This window comes from Acomys minous (genome assembly GCF_964271855.1).
Source record: "Acomys minous genome assembly, chromosome: 14".
Classification (NCBI taxonomy): Eukaryota; Metazoa; Chordata; class Mammalia; order Rodentia; family Muridae; genus Acomys; species Acomys minous.
In genome coordinates this window covers 98,957,656-98,978,589 of record NC_140496.1, presented here as the reverse complement: position 1 = coordinate 98,978,589, position 20,934 = coordinate 98,957,656, and the positions used below count along the sequence as shown (strand labels likewise).

The 20,934-nt window shown below is 38.1% G+C and overlaps 1 protein-coding gene across 5 annotated transcripts in view; it reads left to right on the top strand.

The window, feature by feature from the left end:
* SH3GLB1 (SH3 domain containing GRB2 like, endophilin B1) overlaps positions 1-20,636 on the top strand; it is a 28,037-nt gene extending 7,401 nt beyond the window's left edge. For 2 of the 5 annotated variants that reach the window (XM_084755226.1, XM_084755228.1), the window contains exons 2-11: positions 7-148; positions 2,488-2,616; positions 5,112-5,245; positions 6,833-6,925; positions 10,502-10,588; positions 12,338-12,361; positions 14,997-15,086; positions 15,510-15,610; positions 19,619-19,844; positions 20,177-20,636. In XM_084755226.1, the coding sequence (XP_084611352.1) occupies positions 7-148; positions 2,488-2,616; positions 5,112-5,245; positions 6,833-6,925; positions 10,502-10,588; positions 12,338-12,361; positions 14,997-15,086; positions 15,510-15,610; positions 19,619-19,844; positions 20,177-20,284 (1,134 nt within the window). In that variant the 3' untranslated portion in view covers positions 20,285-20,636. The remainder of the gene's footprint in view (positions 1-6; positions 149-2,487; positions 2,617-5,111; positions 5,246-6,832; positions 6,926-10,501; positions 10,589-12,337; positions 12,362-14,996; positions 15,087-15,509; positions 15,611-19,618; positions 19,845-20,176) is intronic. The other 3 variants (XM_084755227.1, XM_084755229.1, XM_084755230.1) reach the window with 3 other exon arrangements.
* The last annotated feature ends 298 nt before the right edge of the window (positions 20,637-20,934 follow it).

Below are 20,934 nucleotides of genomic sequence, written 5' to 3'. Positions count from 1 at the left end.
TCACAGTTCACAGAAGAAAAGCTTGGCCAAGCAGAGAAGACAGAATTGGATGCCCACTTGGAAAACCTCCTTAGCAAAGCTGAATGTACCAAAATATGGACAGAAAAAATAATGAAACAGACTGAAGTGTTATTGCAGCCAAATCCAAGTAAGCCGCCTTACTCTCCTCTGCCCTAAGTACTGCTCATCAGCGCTTTTCAGCTTGGAAGCAGAGTATTTGTGTCTTCGGGGTCTATACTTTTTTTATGTATGTGTGATTTAGCTTAAAAGAGATGATGAACACAACGTACTCCTCCAAATGCATTTACAAATAACATCCTGAGGGCCTTTTTAGAGACCTGAAATTTAAAGTTTTATATTTTCCCTAAGTTATTACACCTGATTCTCAGACATCCACAGAGTGTTGAGGACACGCACACACGCAGAAGCCCTGCAGATGCATGTGCACTCCTTCGTACGCTGAGTGGGCCTCTTACGCAACACAGCGAGCTAGCTGAAGTGGAGCTGCACCGAGAACCAAGTGTCCTGACATCTAGTCTTTCAAAGGTCCTCTGTAAATACCTGCGCTAAAGGGAAAAGGCAAGAGTGCATGCTGTCCTTCCCTAGCGCTACCGTGAGCACATTGTAAAAATGCCATAGTCTAAAATTCAAGTATTATAAGAATACTACTAATCGTGTGTCGTTGTAGTTAGACTGTTGTAACCTCTAAAAGTAAGCTGTGGAAGCCTGGGGTGAGGCTTGTTGTGGACACAGGCAATGTTTCTTGCTCATTAAATGACATTTAAATCATACACAGCTAGACTTTACAACTACTTCTTGTTCTTACTCTGCCCCGGGTCCCACGTGTGGAGAGCAGTCTGCATACGGTTGGCTTTTCTGAAGGGCCAGGAAGGCCCGTGACTGGCAAGTAGAGAGGACAGCACAGTGTCGGCATTATCTTTCTCTCCATTGTTTTCCAAAAGCAAATCAGGTTGATTGTTTTGTGCTCAGTTATAAAACTATGTGGACTTAAGTAACCTTTTATTTTTTCCTGAAAGTCCTATAAATTAGATATTTTAATGAAATATGCATAAATTTATAATGTTATCGAAGAATACCTGCATATTTTCAGATCTGGTAAGTGACCTAATGAAATGACGCAGTATTTACTAATATATATTTATTTACTGAATCAAATCAATGTAAGATTCACCTTTAACTCTTAACCATATAGGTAAAAAGCAATTAAAGCTAAAAATCCCAATCAGAAATTTGAACCCTGGTCAGCGTTTCATGGACATTTACTTCAAAATGACTCATTTTGGTTTTTCATCAAGGTTTTGGAGTTTTTGTTTTGTGGCAGGGTCTCACTATATAGCTCTGGCTGGCTTGGAGCTAAGTATATTGGCTTGCCTCAAACTCACAGATATGCTCCTGCCTCTGCCTCCACAGTTCTTAGGCTAAAGGCATGCACCCGCCTAATTAAAGGTTTTTAAGTTCTGCTTTAAAATTATTGTGGTTCTGCAGCAGACTACCAGAAATGCAAATATTTTGAAATCTTCTAATTCATATATTTTGTATATATCAAACTAACCCTCTTCTGTATTATAATTAACATTTTAACCAACTTTTAGACTATTTTCATTACCATTTTTTAGAACTTTTATAAAAACACACACACACACACACAAAAAAAGGTCTGTACTGTAATTTAGGAAAACAACAACCATCAGCCTCTGACTACCATGTGTGGCACATACAAAGGTTTTAGGTTTCACACTGCTGTAAGAGAGAATTACTTGTTCCTGCCAGATTTCCCTAGTTCAATATCTCTGATTTTAAAATCATAAACATAACTTCAGAGTAGATTAAATGCAACTTCACTAAATATTAAGTTTATAATTTCTCTTCTAAAACTTAAAATCTCAAAGAATACCCAAATAACAAGTTTAACTTTAGAATCTTTTGTTCTTCTCCTCTCTTCTTCCTCCTCCTCCTCCTCCTTCTCTTTTTGGTTTTTCGAGACAGGGTCTCTCTGTGTAGCCTTGGCTGTTCTGGACTTGCTTTGTAGACCAGGCTGGCCTCGAACTCACAGAGATCCGCCTGCCTCTGCCTCCCGAGTGCTGCAATTAAAGGCGTGCACCACCACACCTGGCTCTAGAATGTTGTTGTGCCAAGATACATTACTAGATTTCTGAACTATAAACTTTTAGAGATTATATAATAGTCAATATATAATTTTACATAGTTAGGCTTAATAAATGCTAGCTCTGTGTTTTTAAGAGGTAGTAAAAGACTGGAAGATGAAAAACTATTAAACAACTTTGGTCATTTGAAATACTTGCTAATTTATTTAAAATTGTTTTCGTAATTTGGCTTTCAGGAGTCAAGGTCTTCACTGTGTAGTGGAGTATGGCAGTGGACTCCTCAGAACCAAGGCACAGGCAGTGTCACCGTGCCTGGCTCTTCGCTCTTTGGAAACACTGATATTTCTAACCTCTCTCCTAGATGCCAGGATAGAAGAGTTTGTTTATGAGAAACTGGATAGGAAAGCACCAAGTCGCATAAACAACCCAGAACTATTGGGACAGTATATGATTGACGCAGGGACTGAGTTCGGCCCGGGGACAGCTTACGGTAAGTGAGAGGGACAGGTTCTGAAAGCTATAGTAGAATCAGGGTTAACATCAAGTTTATCATGTTGAAATGTCGATGAGAAAATATGTACTTATTGAGAGTAGTCACATCTTTCTTAGATTTAAAAAATAAATGAATTCCTGTTCTTGTTGGTCTTCTATTATCTCTGTTGTGGTACTAATTGTTAAGACCTACATTACAACTTTCATTGCTTATTTATTGTATGTTAAAAGTACTTTGCACACAGTTAATGTTTGGCCAGACCATGTTGCCTTTTTTCACTTTTGCGATGCCAGCACCCAGAGTATGTTAGTAGTCATTCTCTCTGGATCCATAGCGTGCGTTGCATTTCTAGCTCATGTTTTCTATCACGTGTTTACAGGTAAACTGTACTTTTTACTATATTTCTTTTTCTTTTTTTTTTCTTTTTTCCTCTGTGTACTAGTGTGTGATGTATGCTTCTATATGAACATGTGTGCTTGCCACAGTGCTCATGCACAGGTCAGAAAACAACTTGCAGGAATTAGGTCTCTTCTTCTTGCAAGGGTCAAACTCAGGCTGTCAGGCTTGGTAGCAAGCACCTTTATCTATTGAGCCATCCCTGGCCCTACATGGACCTCAACATGTTTCTATTACCAGACCTAATTTTCTTATGATGTAGGACTACTTGAGATTGCTATGGCTAGTAGTCTCTATGTCAGAAAGAAATAAACCTAAATATCACTTAATGCCATTAATCAAATTAAAGAGCTGTGTGTGTATGTGTGTGTGTGTAAAACATTAAATTGTTTACAGTATATTCTTTATAACTCTGAGAAATCTGAAATGATTACATTTGAAATTAAATTGTAACTGCTAATTTAAGGAAGACTTCATGATTTATATACGATGTATTGCTTTCTTGTTATGCCCGCTTTTTTTTTAACCTATCAGATCTAGTAAAATATAAATACTAAAATATTGTAGATTTTCTCTTTTTCTTAGTCTATTTGAATGTCTAGTAATTCTGGTGAGCGTATCTGATAATTGGAACTAGACTTTGAGAATCTATTACTAGAAAAGAGTGGCTAAAGTGGCTAGCCCAGGCATTAGGCTAAGCACAATATAATACATTTATTTGTTATTTTGGTAAGTCCTTGTTTTATTTTGCTTTAGTAATTTTTGGAGTTTTGAGACCGGGTCTTGCTATGTAATGTTGTTAGTAGTAGAAATTCTGTAGTGCTCCCTTTAAAAACAAGGAAGTTTAGGTTTGAAGAGACTAAATAATCTGTGCACATACTGCTAACAGATGTCTGTAGCCAGAGACAGGAATTCTTAACTCCGTACCAATCTGGATCTAATAAAAGGATTAAGATCTACCGAGCCCAGGCTTATTGGAGGTGGGACTGGAAATAGAACCCTGATTGCACGTTCCTTTCTGTCTGCTCTAATCTCTAAGTCTGTTATGCTACTTTAACTGTTAAATATTAGGGCTTACGTCATCGTGTGAAACATGAGGTCACTCATTCGTTTGTCCGTCCTTCCTTTTCAGGGAGAAAGGGTTTCTTTTGGCTCACACTTGCAGATTACAGTGGGGTCGTGGCAGGAAGTCGCAGCAGCAGACTCCTAAGAGAGATGGAACATTGCATCTGCATTAAAAGCAGAGATGAATCCCAGTGTTTAGCTCATTCTGTTTCAGAGCCTCAAGTCCCTACCCAGAGAAGAGCTCGATCCACAATGAAGATGCGTCCTCCATGTCAGTTAGCAGGCCCTCCCCAGGCGGGCCCAGAGGCCCCCTCCCAGGCACTTACAGATTCTGTCTTGTCGATAATTAACACTAACCATCACTCTAGCACATGATAACAAAATGTAATGGATCTCACGTAAAGCTTTGCAAATGTCTTCAAGCTTTCCAGATTTGATGTATAGGGTTTCCTTTGAGCCCTGTGACAATCTAGTGAGTCCAAAAAGGTAGAAAGAACCCCTTGATTTGAGAAAAACAAACCAAAACAGAGGCCTATGAGTGCATATTGCCCATGGGCACATGCCTAGTGAAGGGGTCCCAAGAGCTATACTCTGCCCTCATTTTGCAGCACCTCCAGGCTGCCCCCTGGTGCCCCAATATGAGCTTTTCTTAGGTGCAAGCCCTTAGTTATGGAATTTGAGATGTGTATCGATGTAGAAGAAGACAGATTGTGACTTGATGCACTGGTTACAGGACTCTGTTTGTATTGAGTTATATCTACCCTGCCAGCCTTGTGTCTTCCCTTATCTGTCCTCTTTAATCTCGTTGTTAAAAATTATACCTATTATAGACAGAAAGGTTATCATTTTTGTTTAGATATTTACCTTAAATTTACTTTTAAGTAAGTGTACCTTTCAAATAATCTGTTTGATTCTGTTGAGGTAAACAGGCTCACAATTAACTTTTAAGCAGATAAAGTAGGTAAGTTGTACGACTCATTTTATGATATTACTAGACCACTAAAAAGACACAATTTTTTGTTTATCTGCAGGCAATGCCCTTATTAAATGTGGAGAAACACAGAAGCGAATCGGAACAGCTGACAGAGAGCTAATTCAGACATCAGCCTTAAATTTCCTCACTCCCTTAAGAAACTTTATAGAAGGGGATTACAAAACAATTGCAGTGAGTTGGAAAATGTTCCCTTTGTCACATAATTTAGATTTATGCTTCATTTTAAGTGGATAATCTACCTTCTTAGTGATGGTGAATGTTGCAGATTAAAATGTTTAAATATTCTAAACAGGTGCATATTCACCAGAACACAAACTAAGCCTCAAGAAAGGGCTGTTAGCAATGTAAGCCCCAGTTTTTACTCCTACCTTGCTCGTATGCCTGTGCATTGGTTTTCATGTTTTACCAACACTCAGATCTATGGAGAAATTCCTGGAATAATTAGGAAAATAAAATGTCACTGTAGTATACTTGCATGTTAATTTAAACTGGAACTAGAAATCTAATTATTGAAAATTGTATTTCTGCTCCTCTGCTTTAGGAATATATTCCAAGAACTGTATTGTTTTTTAAATGCTATTTATCGCTGAAACATTATCATTTATGTTGTCACTTTCTTTGTACACTTAATCTGTTAGTCCAGAAAGCTTTTCTTATTACTGACGCAAATGAAGCTCTTAATGAATATTTCTCCATAGGACTTTCTTGGTGCTACTCACTGTTATACACACAACCCCCAGCTCTAATTTGTGTTTTCCCTACTACAGAAGGTCCTAGGAAGTTTCATGTGCTTACCAGGGTTTCATCTCTGTGTACATAAGTAGTTTGGGCTTTACTTAAATTGAAATAACTAGCTTAAGCCAAGACTGGGCTCAGTGGTAGGGTGATGGCCCGCAAGATGAAGGCAGGTTCAGTCCCATCCATTAAAATAATAATAATAATAGTATGTCAGTAGGATGAAGTCTGATATATGAAATATAAAAATTTTAAAAAAACTATTACAGTTAGTATAAAGCACTGTATAGTAACTTGAATCACTATTAGGAACAATATGTTTATGTGTTATTTCATCTGTAAATTTGAAGTTGTGTTTTGGAGTAGTTGAGGTACATTTGCTGCTGAGACATACTAAGAACAGCCTGCCCAGTCTGTATGGGAGATCACACAGGACTCCACAGAACCGTGTCGTAGGCCTCTAACAGCCTGAAGCAGCCTGTCAGCCTGGCCGCCTCTGACACTGGAGGCCGCGGGACTCTTGGGTGTGGGAGCATTGTAGGCTGGTTCGCAGCATCCCCACCTTCTGCCCAGTAAATGCTTTTAACACCCCCTAGTGTGACCACCGAAGATACTGTCAAATGTTCCCCAGAGGGAAACCTGGTGGCAGGGGAACATGGCAAGATACTAAAACTAATACACCTTTGTTTCTGGAACATCTTTTCTATATTCCTCCGATTCAGAATCTGGAATGTTTTTGAGTAGTTTTAAAGGGGGAAGGGAAAATGGGAAGTATAATGTGCCTATAATCCTAGCATTTGGAGACCAGAGGTAGGAGCAGTGAGTGCCACAAGTTCAGGGCCATCCTGGTCTGGTCTACGTAGTGAATACCCCATTTCAAACAAGAAAAGGAAAGGTGCCTGTGGTGTCCCTGCACAGACCTCGTCAGCTGACACAGAGTCCACGTGGGGTATTCTTCAAGCGTGGACGGTCTTGTGGGGTTTAGAGTCTTAGCTTCACGTTGTGCTTTTTGATTATTTGTAGAAAGAAAGGAAACTATTGCAGAATAAGAGACTGGATTTGGATGCTGCAAAAACAAGACTAAAAAAAGCAAAAGCTGCAGAAACTAAAAGTTCAGTAAGTAGTGCCTGTTTATCTATGTCTACTATAGAAACATTTCAGCTTAACAGCTTCAGAGATGGGGCATATTTTACTGCTGCACTGTGTAAGATACAGACTGCGGAATAGGGTGTGGCGTTCAGGGTGTATTTCCGTCTTGAAACAGTTTGGTCAGAACCGAATGCATCCAGCTCATTATCAAGAGGGGTTCACACCAACGCAGATGTGGCACCGAAAGCTGCTCTGTGCTTTATTCTTAGGGTATGGATAATATGCTTTTTTTTTACAAGACAAATATATTATGGTAGAAAATGGAAAAAGATTTTTTAATTAACGTGAAAATGAATCAAGTTTGAGAATATTTGCCCATGGCTTAAAAAAAATAAATGAATTTTCTTTTCACATCTAACTCAATTAAATGAATTGTCACCAAAAATAGTTCCAAAAAGATTAAATAGTATTAATATGCTCTCCTAGGTAGCTCTTTTGAAGAGGAAAAAAACCTGTATGGATAAATAAATTTTTGATATATTTTTTAGAAACCAGCCTTAAAATAGTTTGTTTGTTTTTTTTTTAACCCCACTTAGATGTAGCCAATAAGCAGCTCAGTCTGTATATGGGTCCCCTGTTAAGGGGCGCAGGGGGTGTCCCTGCCATGGACTCTGTTGCCTGCTCTGTGATCACTTCCCCCTGGTGGGCAGCCTTACTGTGCCACAGAGGAAGAGGATGCAGGCAGTCCTGATGAGACTTGGTAGGGGGCATAGGAGGAGAGAAGGAAGGAGGTGGGAACTGGGAGAAGACAAGGGAGGGGGCTATGATTGGGATGTAAAGTGAATAAATTTAAAGAAAAAATAGGGTTTTTTTTCAATTGCCTGTGTATTATATGTGATAGTACAGTGTTTTATGTGTAACTTTTGTTGAAAGGTTTTAGTTTTAAGCTTTAATTGATATGCTGTCTGTATTTTCATTCCATTGTGTACAATACTTAAATCGGACTTAAATTTTAACAGTTTGGAAATAGTATAATATAAGCATTTTGTTAAAGGAAGCTGATATCTCAGTTAGCATAGGGATGTGTGCTATTAAGAGGCATGGTATCAGGACTCCCCGCCACAGGTAGGACCATTGCATAATTAGCACGTAGCTTACAATGCCAGTGGTGTCCTTTAGTTTTCTTTGGAGAAAGAAAGGTTGAGTATTGCTGTCTAGTGAAATAGATACTTTGTATTAGCTGCTGGGGAAGGGCTGACTTTGATAAGATATTATTGCAATTTCACTTTCATTTTCACTTCTCATTTTATCGTGGCATGCTTTTCATTAAACAAACTCTCTGATAATTAAAATTTTATAAATGAATGCTTAAATGCCAAAAGACTCTAAATTAATTTACTGGTTTCTAGTTGTTATGATAGATAAGTTAATATGGATTGACTTTTAAGATACTAATTTTTTAATTAGGAAAATCTTAACAAGGATCACTATTCTGTTAACAAAGTGAAAAAATATTTGGAGTAGAGAAAAATCCTTGATGATTGTGGTATAAGGTTCTAATACAAACACTTATTAAGCAAGCATCATGAGGATGCTCTGCTTTTTAGCCTAGAAAGTGCTAGGAAGCACATACTTAATAACTGCCCTGTGACTATGCTGTATAAAATTATACTATATAAAATACTGTAGCCCTGCTCTTAATACATAGAAATTAAATGTAGTTGACACCTCCTCAAAAACGATTCTTCTTGATACATCTGGGAGAGTTGTTGGCAGTTGTTTACAGCCATGAAAATGCAAGTTCAAATTTAAAAGATGATAAAAGCAGTATAATCCACCAATTTGATTTATGTAAGGTGTCTAGAATTACTGCATTACACAAAATTTATATGTAGCCAGATAATAAAAATATTAGCCCAAACAAAATTTATATTTTTATTCTTTTTGCTACGTGATTCATTCTTCAGACTTTATTGCCACACGTCTGAATAACTTTAGGTAAGAAAAGTCCTCTTAGTTAACTACTGCGCCAGCCTTGAGGGGCGCTGTGTGCTGTTCTTGGTGAGCCTTTGGGTTTTGCCCTCTTTGTCTTTCAGGTAAACGAAAGTGATAGAGACCACTGGAACTTTAGTTGGTTTTTTTTTTTCTTTTTTCTTTTCCTTTCTGATATATTTCTTGATTTTTAATTGGCAAGAAAAGAGAGTATTTCTTACCCTAAATATTGTTTAATTTCACTTTTTGTTTGTTTGCATGTGTGTTTGCTTGTTTTCTTTTTAACATGAGCTATTTTGTGACTGCCTATAAGGTGATGAGGTTTGAGAGTAGTTCTAAAATACTTCATCCACTGTTTTCCTGGATTTGTCCTTTAACTTCCATTTGTATTGATTGCTAATTCTGTGAAATGTACTCTAATAAACTCAAATAAGCAAAACATCTGCTACCCTTAAACCCTCAGTTCACAAATTAGTAGGCTAGACTTTTTAGTGATTTAGTGATCAGTTAAAAAAGAATTTATCTATACCCAGTATTGTCTACCTTCTGTTTGCTGTAGCATAGTGAAGAAAGGTAAAACATCAAAGGCATTTCCCAACAATGTACCACCAGCTCAGTGAGAAAGAGAAAACATAATAGCTTATTGATACAATAAGACTTCTACTGAGAGTGTGGCTCAGCCATAAAATACTTTCCCTGGACTCTGTTCCTAGCATCACAAAATAAAGAAATAAATAATAATTAAATAAACAAAGCCAGACATAGATAGACCTGTAATCACAGCCCTTGAGAATTAAGCACCCTCAGCTACATGGTGAGTTTGAGGTGAGGTCAGCGTGGGGTGAATGAGAAACTGCTTCAAACACAAAACAAAGAAAATCAGTAAACAGTCATGTCAGAAGCAAGGAGAAAATGGAATTAGTGCATTTAAATTATAAGGTACCTATATTTGGTAACTTAATCATAATATTAGCTTTTTATAATGTTTGTTTAATGAGAAGAAAAATGTTTTCTAGCATTTAAAGGTATCTGAGGGGAAAAAAATGGTCCTTCAAATAACTCCTGTGGCTTCTGTTCTTTGTGTGGATGTAAGTGTTTCCACAGCAGTCGATCTTTAACCTGTAACCCCAGTAGGTTAGAGCACCGTCATGGAACCTTTACTCTACCTGTGCATATTTGCATTTGCAGCTTATTAGAAATACAGGCATTGCATGTCTTTAATATCTATAAGCAAGATCTGGCTGAGAACTGAGCCAGAAGATGGCTGGAGGTGCCAAAAATTCGCAGGACAGAAACAAGCTTTAAATAGGAAATGTGTTGGTATGAAGTAGGGTAACATAGATTAAAATTTAATTGTGTTACTTAAAAGAGGTATGTTTCCCCTAAATGAGTGTTACATATCAACTGGGTTTTGTTTTGAAAACTCTATATCTTTGGGTAGGCATTATTACATGAAATATATAGAAAAACAAATGGTTTGTTGGGTTTTTTAAGTAGAAGAAACATGGGCTTTTAGTGCCTGTTGAGCATGTGCTTTGTTGTGCAGAAGTAACTGCTTTCAGTGTGCTCATAAGTATAATGTGTTCTCTGTCTCTCACCTGTGCACTTAAGCAACTAAACTCCGCCCGCCTTGAAGGAGATAACATTATGGTAAATTTCTCTTACATGCTCAACTTCCTGCATGTAAAATGGCTGAAGGTTTGTTGGCCTACTGTGTTTTCTACATCTTACATAAAATGTCTTCTCTTGCTATTAGCTGCATGTAAAGTCTAAATGGCTGACGTTAAGCGTTGATAATGGCTGAGCACACATGTCAGTTGAAGTGACACTGAAACTTAAAGAAGAGCTAATACATTATACAGCCACATTTATTGGTCATGCCAAAAACAGATTTTAAAATCATGAGTAAAGCATCTAGTAAAAGATGTTCATTTAGTGTTAGCTTAGGCTAAAATTTCATATATTATTACTTTTAGCAAAGAAAAATAACAAGACTTACCTTACTTGGACTATAGGGCTTTTTGTTTTGTATTGCTTTCATTATTTATTGTGTTGTTAATGAAAGTCAACATAGGATTATTTTTCCTGCCATTCCAGGGTGAGACAGATTCCAGTGGCCAGGCCTGTTCCATATCCAGTGCTAACTCACTTAGAACTTAAGAATGATGGTAGGCCTGGAATAGGAGAGTAAAAATCGTTTCTCATAGCTAATGTGCATATTGAGCTCAAATTGAAGACATGTGAGTTATTACAGTTTGTTTAATGAAATGATGGTGTGACTACAGGCAGCGCATTCATGTTAGGCATGATGGTGGTTGTGGCTGAGAACATGGTTCAGTCAGCACAGTGCTTGCCATGCTGTGGCATTCCCAGCACCCACATAAAAATCCAGGTCCTGCAGTGGGGACAGGGTAGAGGCAGGAAGATCCTGGGGCCATTTCATAAGCTCCAGGTTCAATGAGAGACCCTGGCCAAAAAATAAGGTGGAGAGTAGTCAAGGAGGACACGTGAAGTCAGTCTCTGCCCTCTACATGTATGTACCACCACACACAGGCACACACACACACAAACAAGTACATATACTGCGTACACACACACAGATAATTCTTGGAATTATATTCTAAGTAAATTATTCCTGTTAAAAGTGGCAAGAAATCGACAGCATACTTAATAATTAATGGGCCGTTGATTGATTACTTTTATACTATAGCATTGAACTAAAAGCAGGAAAAAAATTGCTTCCAGCTATTAATTTGTAAAGGCCTGGCTAAATTGTAGTTCTGTTTACATAGCAAGAGAATGCATTTTTTTAACTTCCATTGTCTTATCTATAGGTAAATGAGAAGGGTGAGACTATTTCAGTCACTTTTAATTTTGTATAAATCATAGGTTTCCTTCTGTCTATGGTAAAAAAAAAATATCCTAAACAATTAGCAGGACATTGTTTGATTTATTAAAGCATTTGTATTACAGCTGTTTATCATCTACCTACAATAAGAAATTTAGCTGGCAATCTTAAATTTATTCTATTTAAAATTGTTTCTCAAAAAAAAAAAAAGGTTGTATCAGTAGCATTCAGTGTCTATATATCCTTGTTTTGTTTTTATATTCTAAAGTTTTAGAATTTATACTTAAATTAAAAATCATTTAGTTCAGACCTCTCATTTTACATGAGAGACTGTAGGTTCTCTATGATACGTCAGATACTCTGTTTGAGAAAGCTGTTGTTCCTGTTTGTAGAGTTACACAGTTTTTAACTCGGTAGTAAAACAGACTTCATAGTGTATTCAGCAATGCTGATTTAGATTACTAGTGTTCAGCTTGTAAGGGAGAGAGTATGCCATTTAAATTAAAGCACATTTTTCTATACTAGTAAGTTGTAGGAAATGTTAAATTCCAACTTTATTTCATGTTCTATATTTCTCTCTAATTTTTAATGCTGCTTAGATTTGGGCAGAGGAAGTGACAAAAGTAAGTAAAATTTTAAGCTACTGAATCGTGAAATAAGCATTTGTCATTCGTTCATTCAGTAAACATTAGATGGGCATCAGCCTTGGAGACACTCATAATTATGTTACAACTCTTAAAATCTGAAAACGAAGGAAATTACCAAGTCTGTTTACTAACAGCAGTCCCATATGGCAGTAGAATTATGCTCCAGAATCTCTGTACACCATGAGGTTAAACATGGGGCATCATACAGTGCCTTGCTGGAAGACAGGTGAGCTACTCCACTTGTTCACCGACAGCTCAGTGATATTCTGTATTTAAAGAATACTGAGTACTCTGACCCCTTATCATTAGAGAACTGAGTCTTAGGGAACTAAAGGTGGTTCTCATGAGCACCAAAATGGATTTTTTCTGTCACTTTATGGAAAATTCCCATAAAATGTGTAGTTTACAGCAGCATAAAACACAGCATAGTAAATATTTTATAGCCAGTGCCATAATTACAGATATCCAGCATTATACAGTGTGACGGTTGGGTCTTTGGATTTTTGTTTTTTCCCCTTAGTGTCATACTGCTTCCTGTAAAGCTTATCCATGTGCCTTGTCATCAGCCTCTGTTACCGTCTTTCACTTTGTCTTGGCTGGAAATCAAATTGTAACTCAAGAATTTAAAGAAGAAAATTGTGATTTTAGTGCAGATTCATTTCATTTTGTTGTTGTTTGGGTTTTTGTGTGGGGTTTTTTTTGGGGGGGTTGGTTTTGGGATTTTCTTGTATTTTGTATTTTGAATTTTTTGTTTGTTTTTGTTTTTTAAGACAGGGCTTCTTTGTGTAACTCTTTTTAGATTATTTTCAGACATTTGTTGTTTACTCCCCATTCTCAGACCTACCAAAGTTCGCATTTCAAATGACAGTAATGTTAGTAATTGAAGGCAGGTACAAACCATGGCCTCAGATATTTAAATAGCTTTATAAGCCTTAACATTTATTGTATGACTTAGAAAATTGCTGATTCTACAGTGTGTTTCCTGCATAATTTATCAAACTGTTGGTTGTGTGGTTTGTCAGCGCAGTATGAAGTGCTTGACTAAGGTCTCAGCCTCCTGTGTGGTCCCGCGCTGGCTTCTCATTTCTTTTGAACCTCTAGCATGAAAAGAAGGCAGAGCACCATGTGAGAGAATGTAGGTTAAACCACAGAATCAAGAGGTAGGAATAAGGATGCCACGGCCAAAAGCAACTTAAGGTAGAAAGTAATTTTGGCTTATGCATAGAGGGAGAGTCTGTCACGCAGGAAGCTGGCTGATCACGTTTTCATCCATACATAGGAAGCAGAGAGAGAGAACAGGAAGTTGCACTGCTAACAGTAGGATGTTAGAGCAGCTGGTCATTCACTTCCTTGTCAACTGGCTCATGGGGGGCGCTTTTGTCACCAAAGGGTGAAAGAGATAAAGAAAGCTATGAAAGGAAAGTTCTTGTCCTGGCTTTATTACGCCTTGGGAGTGATGTCCTTTGTCTACAAATGGGTGATTTAAGGTAGAGTCTTACCTGCAGTGATTTCCAGTAGTGGGGTCAATAAGCTCCTTATTTCAAATAAGCTGTGAAGTTTTCTTTTTCCTCCTCGTTTTCCTACCAACTACTTACAACCAAAGTTTTGAGTGTTTAATGCCAGTTTTTAGTATGTTTAGACTTTGTTAATTTTTCAGTGAACTATTTTGTTCCAGCAGTAGACAGAAGCCAATAGTGCTGCCTACTTCTCATTTTTAAAGTCAGTGACTTCATCTTGGTAACTTGAAACCAACCGCAGCAAGTATTTATATCATGCAAATCAGGATGTTAGAGCACTTCCTTTTTCCTTTGAAATCTGTGTACAAGCAGCACACTGAAGACCAGCTGTAACTGGTAGAAAAACTCATAAGCCCTAAGCTTTCCCCCGTTTGGTTTTTCAAGACAGAGTTTCTCTGTGCAATAGCCCTGGCTGTCATGGAACTCCCTTTGTAGACCAGGCTGGCCTTGAACTCACAGACATCTACCTCCCAAACGCCAGGATTAAAAGCATGCACCACCACACCTGCCGTAAGCCCTAAACTTCATGATGCTAATGTCTAAAGCCTATTATGCACAATTTAGGGAGAAATTACAAAAGAAAGTTAAGGTGTAGGAGGAAGAATCCCATGATGGAAACCAAGATCCTGTGGTAGCAACAAGGAGCTAAGCACAGAGATGGACATCCCACGACTTCAGGCTGTTGTTAACCCAGTATGAAAGAAAAGCACACAGTAATAATTTGGAGGGTTTTGAAAGTAATATTGCTTTATTCTTATAAAACTATGGCATTCTTATGATTTTATAAAACACTCAATTTAGTAAAATACTAGGAAAGGTGTACAGATAATCTTGACCACCATAATATGTCTTTGGTATGAGTCAAGTGTTGGTAAGGCATCAGTTGTGTCGGTTGTGTTTGGTGCCACAGAAAGGGCGAGAAACTAAAAACCAATTATGACATATGCACAAAATGATTAGGGTATCATCAGATCTAATTTGGGGTACATGGGTCAGGGGGTGACTCTTTTTTCTTTTCTTTTTTTTTTTTCTTTCTTTTTTTTTTTTTTGTATCTATAAAATGGACTGAGTCTTCTAAAGTGTTCTAATTTCAGTCTGAACAGGAATTAAGAATAACTCAAAGTGAATTTGATCGTCAAGCAGAGATTACCCGACTCCTGCTAGAGGGAATCAGCAGTACACACGTGAGTGTTCAGTCATTTCCAGCAAAGACGCTGACACAGCATGAGGCGGCTGAGGAGGAGTTTGTGAGTTGAAGGCCACTGAACTGCTTAACAGACGCTGCCTTTGAACAGAGCTTCTCGTGTCAGTTTTCTGTCAAGGAGAGCTAAGGGTCATAGTTTACATGGGATCTGAAAAAATATTTTAAATTTTCTCTTACATCTCATTGCTCATTTTTCCCACCTCATAAATCCTATGTTGGTTCCTGTTGGACCAAAGTTTGTCAATATATTGTTAACCAGTAACTAGTCTTCATAAGCCTGATAGGAGTGTCGGTATTAGCACACATCAGGTTACTCTCCCTCGTGACAGTGCTGTCCTTATTCTCCTTTGGCCTATGCCATTTGAAGAACTTCTGAGAACTGACTGTGCCTTTACCATTACAGGCCCATCATCTCCGCTGTCTGAATGACTTCGTGGAAGCCCAGATGACTTATTATGCGCAGTGTTACCAGTACATGTTAGACCTACAAAAACAACTGGGAAGGTAGCAGTTTCCTTTCTGATTATGAAAGTCATGGTAAAGAAGGGTGGAGTCTGAAGAGAGGGCTCAGTGGGTAGCACAGGCACACAAGCATCATAAGCCAAGTAAATCAGACACAGTAGCCTGTGTCTGTAATCACAGCATGTGACAGCGAGATGGGAGGCAAAGACAAGAAATTCCCACTTCCTAGGCCAGCTAGCAGGAACATGAGGAGAGCATTAGAGAAGAGAAATGAAGGAAAACAAAGCATGACACATGTATGAAAATGCTGGGATAAAAGTGATGAAAGATGAAATATGTTCACATTTTTTCTATGTGGTGGCTGCTGACATGGCTCAGCCGAGTTCAATTCCCAGGACCCACATAGTAAAAGGAAAGTGGAGGACGCCTGGAAGGTGACATGCCCACCTCGGCACGTGTACATGCAGATACACAGAAAATCAATTACATTTAAATACCCCAAAGACCTCAAGCTCTTTACATAATTATTTTGAATTTGGTAATATACTCTTAAACAAAATAGTATACAATGCACATAACTTAATCATTATATACCAAATACTTACGGAATACCTGCCTTAGGTCCCAAATATGTTCTGGACTTAAATCAGCAAACAAAACAAGCTAGGGTACTTGCCTTGATGAAGCCACATTACAAGGTGGCATTGGCAGTAAAGCCTGCAGCAGACAGTTGAAGTCCGAGATCAGCCATGTAAAAAGGTAAGAGGTAAGGATGCAAGGACATCTAATTATGGTCCAGCTGAAGCCAGCAGAGATTCCCAGGTGGAGTTATTTTAGTGAGAGCCTTCTAGGTGAAGAACAAGGCAAGCATGGATGTTACAGGCAAACCAGGATACAGGAGAAAGAGAAGCAGCAAGTTTGGGTAACTGACAGTATTTCGTGCTAGTGAAAGCATAGTGTTTTAGTGGAGAAAGGAATTGTTTGTGAGACTGGAGGAACTGACAGGGTTGCACATGAATTATCTTGAAAGTAAGTCATAATAAGGAGTTTGGCTTAAGAGAAACGGTAAGTGACATTTGAAGGAAAAACATGAAAATACTGTTTCAAGAAATACAATTTAGAAAGAGTCACTGCAGTGTTCATTCTGCAAATTTATCCTTCAGATTTAGGCCCAGACTAAAGTTAGGCCACGTGACAACGCTAATTTTAGATCTTCAGAATAAACTGCAGCCTGTTAGTCTTCTGGTAGATGGGCCTGGCTCACATTTCTACGTACTTGGTGTTTTGTTAGTACTGTCTAAAGGCAAAACACTTTAAGCCTGAGAAACTTTGACCCTTCCTTCCCACGTCACCTGGACAGACACTCGGCAAGTGCAGCAGCAGGTGGGCTGGGCGTACCTTGGCACTCAGCCATTGAGACAAAGCATCCCTAGTCTCTTCAAGGGAAGCACCTTACACAGTAAAGCCAGTGCTGCCTAGGGAAGAAAGACTCGCCTCTCTACCTTCAGTAACTCCTGTTACTGCCACAGGAGTGGGGGAAATATTAACCCTTTAGTGTATTTCAAGACAGAGAGAGTCGGATGGCACATGGCCTACCATCCCTGCACTTGGGTTCAGGCAGGCCAACATGGCTTACAAACAAAACACTATATCCTTTTATGTGCATAGGCTTTTATATGCAGACCTTAACAGTAAGATGGAAGGTGCTTGGCCTGGCTTTATTACACCTTGGGAGTGATGTCAGTTGTCTGCGTATGGGTCTGCATATGGGTGATTACTTAGGGTAAGGAGTTTTACCAGCAGTGATTTCCAGTAGTGAGGTTAGGCTCCTTATTTCAAATAGCTGTGAAGTATTATATTTCCTCCTCATTTTCCTACCTCAGTCTCCTGACACAGTGGCTACACTACTACTGAGTCCATGTGTTTCTCCTGACACAGTGGCTACACTACTACTGAGTCCATGTGTTTCTCCTGACACAGTGGCTACACTACTACTGAGTCCATGTGTTTCTCCTGACACAGTGGCTACACTACTACTGAGTCCATGTGTTTCTCCTGACACAGTGGCTACACTACTACTGAGTCCATGTGTTTCTCCTGACACAGTGGCTACACTACTACTGAGTCCATGTGTTTCTCCTGACACAGTGGCTACACTACTACTGAGTCCATGTGTTTCTCCTGACACAGTGGCTACACTGCTACTGAGTCCATGTGTTTCTCCTGACACAGTAGCTACACTACTACTGAGTCCATGTGTTTCTCCTGACACAGTGGCTACACTACTACTGAGTCTGTGAATTGGGGAGATTTTGCCCAAGTGAATATAGTGGTGTGAAAGAATATGCAAGCACAGTGTGGTTCCAGTAATTGGCATGAAGAAAGAATGGTATGAATTGGCCGCTGCTTTAAGTGGAATTATTACAGGAAAAAGTGATCAGAGGGTAGAGTCTGGAAACTGCTTAACTGCCTTATAGATCCTGAAAATAAGGTCTAGATGTGAGTGTGAGTACGGATAGCAGCTGGGGTCTGGTGTAAAGCTCATGGATGTACGGGGCTAAAGTTGTGGAAGATTGTCCATATGGCTATTAAAATCACCAAGAATTATGATGTAGTATCATTCAGTTTAGTCATGAGTTATGTTTTAAAAATGAAACACCTTCAGATGTTGGCAACAAAAGATGATGAACAGTACATAGCTGAGTAATGTGAAGATCTGCAGTCAGTGAGAGACAGTAGGATGAGGAGCACAGGTCCCTGCACTGTTCGCCTTAGCGTCAGCCATAAGAGCAGTGCAGGACAAAAACGAGACATAGGGAGTAAGAGTAATACACAGAGTGTTACCTGCAGTTGCTGGTTTTAGATGGCACAGTAGTCATAAAATTTCATCAGGCTATAGAGATGGCTCAGTGGTCAAGAGACCTTGCCCTTGCGTGGGCCTGGGTTCAGTTCCCAGCACCATGTGGTAGCTCACAACCATCTGTAACTTCCAACCATCAGTTCCAGGGGATCCAGCAGGAATGTGTGGTGCACATGCATGCATGCAGGTAAAACATCCTTACACCTGATGTAAAATAAAAATGAAAATTTAAGAACAAATGATATTTTCCAGAGGCATGAATTTCATACATCTTACCAGATGGAAGGCCTTACATGCTTTACGAATAGATTGACTAAAGTGTACATATGAGGCAAGGTGTGTGGCTTGGGAGGAAGAGCATCTGCTTAGCATGCACAGGCCTGCTGGTTCAGTACAGAGTATCGCTGCACATAGTCTTAAAATGCATTGGAAACTCTACACTGTCACTTTTCTATAATAGGACTTTTATTTTTCCTTTAAAAGTAATAGAAAACTTAGCTTGTGAAATATGCTGTATTCTCCTGTTGGGTCTTATATTTCATCGTAATTATCAATCATAATAAGTTAATTTGAATGTTTTATCTCTAAGTTTGTGTGTCCCTTAAAGTAACTGTGACACCAGTTCATCTTATGTCTTGAGCTTAAAGTAGCAATGTATGTTAGATAGTTTGTTACTTGGCTCATAGGAAAATGTGGTATATTGGTTTTATGAAAAAGGCAACCAAACGATTGCCAAAATATTAAGGAAATGTCGCTTTTACAGTATTACCTACTATTTAGCTTTTCTTTGTTTTTATTTAGCAAATCATAGAGAGGAAAAAAAGATTACTATTACACACTATCTCATACATATATACATATATATGTGTGTGTGTGATAATATATATTATGATAATATATATATTGGCATATATATTCTTGGCAGCATTTAAGAATAAACATCCACACACATACACCCCAGGGATGAATGATAGCCAAAATATTCTTTACATTTAAATCAATAGAGAGAGACAGCTTTGAAGTAAACCTTTAAGGATTTTACATTGGCACACCACTAAAACCTGAGTGTCTCTAGATCTTTCCAAAGGGGAAGTTGGTAAATGGTGCCACCAAGTGGTGATAGTGAGGAACTTTTAATCGCTTTTAAAAAAATAATAATTGAGGTTTGCTTTGTTTTGTTTTTTCAACAGTTTTCCATCCAATTATCTTTCTAACAACAATCAGAGTTCTGGGACACCTGTGCCATCTGCGCTGTCAAATGCAACTGGTCCTTCTCTGGCCCCAGTGGGTAGCCTAATAATGTCCTCTCCTTCCAACCTCAATGACCTTAAAGAATCAAACAGCAGCAGAAAGGCCAGGGTTCTCTATGATTATGATGCTGCAAATAGTACTGAGCTGTCACTTCTGGCTGATGAGGTGAGTGATGTCTGTATAGGAAAAAAGTTACGCCCCTACTCTAATATTTCTCACTACTGACTTAGAATAGTTTTTTATTTCATGAATTTCAGTTGTTAATATTGGCACTTTAAAACATTGTTTTATATAGTAGATAATAGAAATAATATTTAAAATGTTTAGTTTTACTTATGTATAAAATTGCCACTGATAAAATCTGTAATTTTTCAGCTAAATGGATGTTGATAAAGTCCTTAAATAGTGAATAATTTAAACATTTAATACAAATCTGGTTTGCTTGCTATACGCTTATTTTTAATATAGTTAATAATTGGAAATATTATATTTTGTAGGTAATCACTGTGTTCAGTGTCATTGGAATGGATTCAGACTGGCTAATGGGGGAGAGAGGAAATCAGAAGGGCAAGGTGCCAATTACCTACTTAGAACTTCTCAATTAACTAGGGAGGCCGTGAAAGATGACCATCGTGACGCCATATTTATATCCAGTAACTCTGAAACAGGTTCAAGTATCTTTCGTGTAATGTTATAAGAGACTGAAAAAGAAATACTAGAAGCCATCAGAAACTGGCCATTCTGCCAATAAAATTGCATGGTTAATACTTCATTACAGAATCTATGTTAGCAATTTCATGACAAGAATCTTTTCTTATACAATTCTTTCTACTGAGGTTTCACTAACAAACAACTTCTACTTTTGAGCCCAAACTTAAAAACAAAAGAATTGTTTTCTACTGAATTTTTCATTAACGGCAAGCTTTTTCTTTTATGCAAATAAATTTATCGTGCATGTTACCAGTGACTCATTTATTAGGTACAATAGCCAAAGAATGAAGTAAAGTCTCATTTTTACCTTGCTGCTCAGTAGGAATCAGATGACTTAAACACTATGCTTTAGTAGGGTCTCTTGGCTTTGGAGTTTTGGGTTAAGTTGGATTGAGTTCAGTTTATTTATGTTTTAAACACTACTGGATATTTTCTTTTTAAACCTGAGTCCTTGAAAAGTATTACCTTATTTCATAATGTTAAGGTTACAGAACACTGGGGAAAATTCATTTACTAAGAATACTCTTAAGATTATTCAGTTGCC